This window comes from Fragaria vesca, linkage group LG1 (assembly GCF_000184155.1).
Source record: "Fragaria vesca subsp. vesca linkage group LG1, FraVesHawaii_1.0, whole genome shotgun sequence".
NCBI lineage: Eukaryota > Viridiplantae > Streptophyta > Magnoliopsida > Rosales > Rosaceae > Fragaria > Fragaria vesca.
This window is the reverse complement of record NC_020491.1, coordinates 1,570,140-1,578,028: the sequence shown is the minus strand read 5'-3', so window position 1 is coordinate 1,578,028 and position 7,889 is coordinate 1,570,140. Positions and strand designations below refer to the sequence as shown.

Below are 7,889 nucleotides of genomic sequence, written 5' to 3'. Positions count from 1 at the left end.
AAATATTATGTTTCCCCAAATTAATTTACTAAGGAAAAATCGAATGCATGCCGCAAGCGATAAAACTTTTATCCCATAAAATATCGAGCCTCTCAGACTCTATAATATATGTATGTATTTACACTCGTCCATACTCCCTATATAAATTCATGGGTCTATATAGGGCTACTACGCTCGCGTCCAACGCTCACGTCACGCCTTAATGCGGTGCTACACTACGCCATCAAGGTGGACAGACGGGTGTATAAATATGTGTCCATACCCCTATATGAATTAAACACTCAAATAGGGCTACTACGCTGACGTCCAACGCTCACGTCACACCATAATGCGGCTATAAGCTACGCCATTAAGGTGGACAGACACATATGGCTAGCTAGCATTTTCTATACATACTCTCTCATAAATACATATTTATATCCACCGAAAATCCCATTTTCGGTATCTCTCCAAGAGAAATAAAAATCGTCAAAAATTAAAATGACGTCAAAGATACTCCACGACATTAATTGTTCAACCATGAACTATAGCGTGCATTTATTTAAAATAAACGTCCACTCACAAATTAGGCCTAAGCCTGATGTCGATCTGGGGTCTCGTCTGCTCGAGCCTCCTCACGTCCTGTTCCAAATATAAAATTAATTTCCCAACCAATAATCCAATATTTAATCAAAATAGGCAAAATTACCCGAGAGCCATAAATACGCTCATCATTGCCTAACTTCGATATTCTTAAATCGGAATGATCCGAACTTAAATATCATACTCATCAGTCGTAAATACAACCTCTCCAAAATACGACTTAAATCCTACGGCCGGATTCTACATTAATTAACCGCCAAAAATACCAAACTTCGGAAATTCACAAACCTATCCAAATCTCATCCAAAAATTCCATAAATCACATCAATATACTCCTCTTAATATTCCACACTTAAAACCCTAAAAATCTCCTAACCGGCGGCGGCCGGAGGCCAATTCCGGCGACCTCCAAAACCTATGAAATTTTGACAGAATAATCCTCTCATCAAGCTCTACAACTTTCATAACTAGCACAAACACCAATTCCAAGCCTAACTAGGGCAATCGACTAAAAACATCCATAAATCCTTAAAACTTTCAATCATACAAACCACCCTAACGAAATCGAATTTAGCCGAAACCTTTTGAGGGATTACTCACCTAGATGAGGGCTACAAGTTGAGCCAAAAATCACGACCTATGATGGCTGGAAGACGGAGCTCTGGCGAAAAACCCTTTCCGGCAGTCGAACCTTTCGGGGTTGACCGCTCCTTCACGGCGGCGTTCCGCGCGCGTGCACCGGTCCAGGATGAGAGAGGAAGAGGCAAGGGTCCGAACGGGACCAGTCTGGCGGTCGGTGGTGGCCGGACGGCGGCGGACGGCGGTGGTGAAGTTTCCGGGCGGAGGGAGGAGAAAATCGGGTGGGAGGAGAGAGAATCGAGAGGAAAAGAGAGAAGTGAGGGGAGAGAAATGTATGGGCTTGGCCCAAACCGGTCCACACCACTTATAACCCAATCTTCCAAAATAAAAACACCCCGAAAAATAATACCCGAATAAAAATTACATTTTACTAGCTAAAATTTATCATTTTTACCGTCGTCGTATTTTCCTCATACGAATAATCCTCCGCACATAATTGTCCCCGAAACCCCTCTAGGGACCAATTAAACTATTTACTCAATGATCGAGACGGTAAAATTCTTATTATAATCACGCTAGTAAATAAGGTAAAAATATAAGGGTCGGGATGTGACAGTGAGAGTGAGTGAGGGAGTGAGGGGTGTTGGACTGCCCCACACCCGGTCCAACACTTAAACCTAAGAAAAATACCCACTAAATTTTTACCCCGTTTTACCAACTCAAATAATTTACTCTCTTAATTTATAACTTTTTCATGTTAACTCTGATTTTAACACATAGCATGTCTACAAACTCGTAATTAATAACGTCCTCTATGACTTTCATGAAGAAAGTTTCCCCAAATTCCAAACGGAATAGAAAGTCAACTTTAGGGTCCTTAAGTAGTAAACGGTTACTCAACACGGTAAAAGACCAAAATAATACCAAAGTAAATAACCGTAAAATAACTTAAGAACCGGGGTGTGACATTTGTTGCTAAAACGAACAGGTACTCACATGTACATCTATATATAAATAAATAAATCATATATAGTCTAGATAAATTATTTACAGAAAGTTCGGGATTTCACAACACTCCTCTTGATCTTCAGATGGGTATTAGTGGTGTCTTAGGCATTCCTGGTTCTAATGACCCCGGGAAGTATTTGGGTTGCTTACTATGTGGGGTAGGTCCAAGAAGTAGGCACTAGCATATGTGAAGGGGAGAATATCTGAGAAGATTCAAGGATGGAAACAATTGCATTTAACTCAAGCTAGTAGAGAGGTTCTTATTAAGTCTGTGATTTTTGCAATTCTTACTTATCCAATGGCTGTTTTTCTATTCTCTGATGGGTTGTGTAAGGAAATCGATTATGTGATTTCAAATTTTTTGTGGGGGCAATCTGATGTGGGTGAAAGGATTCATTGGTTGAGTTGGGAGAAATTGCGATTACCTAAGAATGAAGGTGGAATGGGGTTCAGATGTTTGAAATACTTTAATCTTGCATTGTTGGCTAAAGTTGGCTGGAGAATTATTCATCAGCCGAATGCTTTATGGGTTCAAATTTTAAAAGGCTTGTATTTCCTAATTCTAATTTCTTGTCTGCCTCTAAAGGTTCTAAGGCCTAATGGGCTTGGAGTAGTATTTTGGAGGGCAGGAAGTTACTTGGCAATAATTGTTTATGGCAGGTTCTCAATGGTGAGTCAATTAATACTTGGAAGGATAGGTGGATTCCATGTATTCTTGGATGCAAGCTAGGTGCCTCCTATTTAGATGCTGGCGAGTTTGATCCTTATCAGAAGGTGGCTGATCTAATTGATTGGAATCAATATGTTTGGAATCTTTCTCCAATCATCCATCACCTTTCTTCGGAGGAAGTCACTGCCATTCGATCAATTCCTATTTCTGATACTTGGGAGCATGATCGTCTCATTTGGCCTATGGAGAAAAATGGTGAGTACAAAGTTCGTTCTGGTTATGATATGCAACATGCTAGTAGGAATTCCCCTTCACTTCAATCTATGGATTCCTCTCATATTATCAAGCCTGAAGTTTGGAAGTTTATTTGGTCATCTCTTACATTACCTAAAGTTAAGCATTTTCTCTGGAGAGTGTGCACTAATTCTCTACCTACAATGAAAAATTTGTTCTCTAAGAGAATTGCTCCATCTCCTATGTGTCCTTTTTGTTTATTATATGAAGAGTCAATAGAACATCTTCTATTGCAGTGTTCTTGGACAGCTGGAGTTTGGTTTAGATTGCCCATTTCTTACAAGGTTGACCCTGCTTTAATAACAACATTTGATGATTGGTTTTATGGTGTTTGTGGTCTATTGAAGCAGAATAGTAGAGCATGGGAAATATTATCTTGCTGGGTTTCCTTTGCATTATGGAATATTTGGAAGGAAATGTGTACTTTTTTATATGAGCATAGAGATCCAAATGCTTGGGGAGTAATTGAAAGTGTGAAGTATGTTGTTGCCGAGTTTTCTGGGATTACTGACCATCCTCCTCAAGTTGGTGTGGAAGAAAAATGTAAAATGAAGGATGGGCCTGATATGTGGAGTGCTCCCCTAGGCTTGAATATTAAGATCAATTGTGATGGTGCCTGGGATGCTTATAGTAATCTTGCAAGAATTGGAGTAATTGCAAGAAATTCCAGTGGTGCTGTAATCAATGGTTGTGCTAAATCTTGCTATTCTTCCTCTGCTTTGCATGCCGAAGCTTTTGCTGTTAAGGAGGGTTTGATCTTAGCTAAGAGTATGAATGCTACAACAATGTGTATTGAATTGGATTATGAACAGCTGTATAATGCAGTGGTGAAGAATTCTTCTCAAATCAGTTGGAGCATTTACCCTCTTCTTGTGGACATCAAGAGATTGAAGATTGGCCTGTTAAGTTGTATGTGGAGTTTGGTTAAGAGATTTAGAAACGCTGCGGGGAAGTGGCTTGCCAGGCAAGCTAAAAAGGGGATGTATTTGGGAGATTGGATCAATCACCCTCCATTATCTTTGCAACATGTGCTGAGATTAGATGGCTTGCCAGCTCCACCTCTAGATTTAGACTCATATATTTGTTTTGTTGTTCTGTTTTGCTTAGATGTTCAGTTTTGTTGTTTCTCTTTATGCAGCTTTTTGCTGTGTTTAATAAAGGAGAACTTTTAAATACACACCCCTATTATTTTATGTTTCTATTGAGATTTTATAAGTAAGCTAAATGACCAAAACATACATCTATTATTAAAAAAAAAAATCGCGCTTGAAGTATTCTTTCCAATGTCTTCTACCCTAAAATCGTTGAAAGCACGTCTTCTTCCTTAACCTCAATTCTTTTCCACAATTCATTTGGGTTGTCTTTTTTTTTTTTTTTGTTATCCGTATTAGCTTTAGTTTGATCTTACAGATCATATTGTCAAATACTGCATCTTTATTAGCTTTAATTTGATCTTGTAGATCATATTGTTAAGTACTGCATCTTTATCATGACATGTTTTATCGAATAACTAGCTATCTATGTTTAATAGCTACTATACTTCTACAGTTGTACTAGCTTTTGAATTTTTAAAAACTTGTATTGGTGATTTGGAGTTGGGATATAACAATAATATAATTTGATTATAAATTGAACGATGATAGCAAAAATTAGACGAAATAATATGTAAAAAGAGGTACCAAATAGTAAATATATATTAATTATATAAATAACGGAATATTTCATAAATTAAGGGTATTTTAGGCAGTTTGGGACGTGTATTAAGTATAATATTGAAATAAAAAATTTGATAAGTGGTGTATTAACTAAATGATGTGTATTAAGATATTAGGGGTGTGTATTTAAAATTTCTCTTAATAAACCTCATGTTAAAAAAAAAAAAAAAAAAAATTTACCGATTGAACCAAAAAAAAGGGCGCCCTTAATAAAAGTAAGGCGCTCCGAACATATAGAATACTAGGATACGGACAGAAAGGCACAAACTGGCCCAGATGAAGCTGAGAATGCAAATTTGACGAGATAGAGGGAGGAAGTGATGGCAAACCCTAGAAGGAACAGCCAGAGCTCAGAAAACCCATTCCACATCCAAAGCCGAAGTTTAAGCCTAAATCTAAGCGTTTCATGGTCATCACTAGTACTCTTTCTGAAGAAGCCCCATGCCTTGCCTTTTCTGCTCTCAATCTTCCTTTTGCTTACATGGGTCTCTCTGAGGCTCCAGCACTCGTCCTCTCTTCATTCTCCTAATCTCAGTAAACCATTAGAAAAGAATATCAAGGACGACGGCAAAGCCAATCTCGTTAGATTCGGTTCTGGGTTCCCTTCTCAGATTGCAAAAGATAAGAGGGGATGGTTGCTCGACCCCATTTCCCTTGCCCAACACTATGGCATTTCTGGTATCTCTTGTTTGTAATTTTTCATTGGATTTTCAATTCAAAATTTGCCCAATACTCGATTTGTTTGCATCATCTGATACACTCTTTAACTGTATTTAACTTTACGCAGGTGGAGCTGTTATTTGTGCTTCAGTCCATCTTGGAGAAGTCCGGCCTGGAGGTTTAAGGGGAAACCACAGACACCATTCTTGTAATGAAACATTTGTCATATGGGGAGCAGAAACAAGGTTTAGGGTAAGCTCTCACTTCGATACAGCCTTCAATGTTATGCATACTGACTGAATTCCTTAGCTATAGTAGGTTCATGCATTTTGGCAATCACCATAATTTATTTGGAAGATTCCGTAATTTAGTTGAAGTATCGAAGTGCTAAATTACTGCACCCGATCCACCCATACAACAACAACAATGTGAAACTTTAGGGTATAACTGGCATTTAATTTAGAAGTCAGAGCGCTTTCTATATTCTCGTCCACTGTTTTATGGTGGAAATCATTTCACAGGTTCTAGAATCTACAGTAAATTTGTTGTTCAAAACTAGTGAATGGCAGAACACTGAAATGCCTACACTGATTTGCTTGCATCAATACTGTTGCCCAACTCTGAAATCTAAACATGTATAGGAGTTACATTTACATTCAGTTATAGGTATGTATTTTACGTTTTCTCAGTACTATGGAGCTCTGCTTACTAGCCCAGATAATTGCCGGCTTAAGAGACATTAAGCATGAAAATATCAGTGGAAACTATTGATTCTCTACAGGATATGGATATTTCTCAAAACCAGTTGATGTATTCCATTAAACAAAGTGGATATTTCTCAAAACCAGTTGATGTATTCCATTAAACAAAGACTTTTGTCTTCGCATGTTTTTTTCGGTAGCTGTTTAGTTGCATTCTTCTCCAAATATCTGTATCCTGAATCCTGAAGTTTGGAATATCACCAAATTACTCAACCCATATTTTAATGTTTTAACCACTGAATGGAAGTTGATTTTCAAAGGTTGGGATTTCCGTTTCCCTGGAGTTAACTTTCAAATAGCATTTGCAAATTCAAGATTAACATTTAACTAACTTTATGGCCTATCGTTGGTATAGTTGGATTCTTTTTTATGGTTCCATATTTAATATTTAAAGCTACGGATATGTAACTCATATGAATATGATCTTTTAAGTCATGTTATATGTTCTTGCTTTATATGTATTTACTCTTTTGGCTGTGAATATTTGAAGCTGGAGAACAGTAAGGTAGATGATAAAGGTTATGCTGAAGTCACAATTGGTGCAGATGAGGTTGCTGTTGCAGCTAGTCGAAGCGGAACTGCCCATGCTATAATAAACATAGATCCGGTACGGACGGCATACTTTATAGGGTGCCAAGACAGTGTCATAGACTACAACAGCTCAAGTACTGATTTTAATGTCTGGGATAGTCTTAAACATTAGTTCCTTCTGGTGCATGTAGGAGATTCAGTTGACTCTAGTCTTAACATAATTTTTTTTCATGTTCGTCATTCTTTTCTTTTAGCTAGTGGTTTTATAGAATGAGGGCATTACACAATTACATAATGGACTATCTAATGATATATTCTTAACCTTTGATGTATATTTGAACGTTGTTCTCGAGCATGTGACTGACGCAAAGCATCACAAGATAACAGATAGATTCTCTGAGGGCAACTCTGCATACATGCACCATTTTTCTTGTGTCTAATTAACAGAAAAACTTATTGGCTTTCAAAGAAAAAAGAAACAACTTGTGTTATTCAAGTCAGATGAATGTATATTAATTTTTCTTCCTTTTTCTGGGAGTAAGTTTTGTGTTCCCATTTTCTCTATCATCTTACATCCCATGCTCCACTTTTACTGTTTAATATATTTCTATCTATTCCTCTGATTGTCATCCAAAACTATTTTTTGAGATTATGGCTTATTCCAAGAGAGTCAATAGTACTACTCTTCCGTTCGATATGTTCTCACACCCCCTCTCGCTCCTCGATCTGGTTTTCTCAGTTTCTTCCACCGTCTAAACTTCTAATTTTCTTATTTTCCTTGCATCATAAGTTTGGGGGGGGGGGGGTTGGGGGGATGATTTTACATGAACATCCCATACATGTTAGATTTTCTCTTTATTTCCATGTGGAAGTTCTTAATTTCAGTCACCCATTATCACTTACTCGTAGCCCGTCTTGAAATCAAAATATAGTGTTTATTTACTACAAATTTTGGCACCTCATTTCCCATTCTAACAAATACTCTAGAGATTGTCTATTTGAATGTAAGATGACATAATTTGTGCCCAATTATTAGAACAAAAAAAAAAAAGACAAATTACATGTACATTCTTCAAAAAGATTTGAAAC

The 7,889-nt window shown here is 37.4% G+C and overlaps 2 protein-coding genes across 2 annotated transcripts; both read left to right on the top strand.

The window, feature by feature from the left end:
- Positions 1-2,252: 2,252 nt before the first annotated feature.
- Positions 2,253-4,305, top strand: LOC101299129 (putative ribonuclease H protein At1g65750-like). Its single transcript, XM_004288695.1, has 3 exons — positions 2,253-2,327; positions 2,830-4,097; positions 4,272-4,305. The coding sequence occupies exons 1-3, from the start codon at positions 2,253-2,255 to the stop codon at positions 4,303-4,305; spliced, it is 1,377 nt and encodes a 458-aa protein (XP_004288743.1).
- Positions 4,306-5,097: 792 nt separating this feature from the next.
- LOC101312662 lies at positions 5,098-7,083 on the top strand. Its single transcript, XM_004287163.1, has 3 exons — positions 5,098-5,526; positions 5,636-5,760; positions 6,760-7,083. The coding sequence occupies exons 1-3, from the start codon at positions 5,169-5,171 to the stop codon at positions 6,970-6,972; spliced, it is 696 nt and encodes a 231-aa protein (XP_004287211.1). The 5' UTR covers positions 5,098-5,168; the 3' UTR covers positions 6,973-7,083.
- Positions 7,084-7,889: the final 806 nt, after the last annotated feature.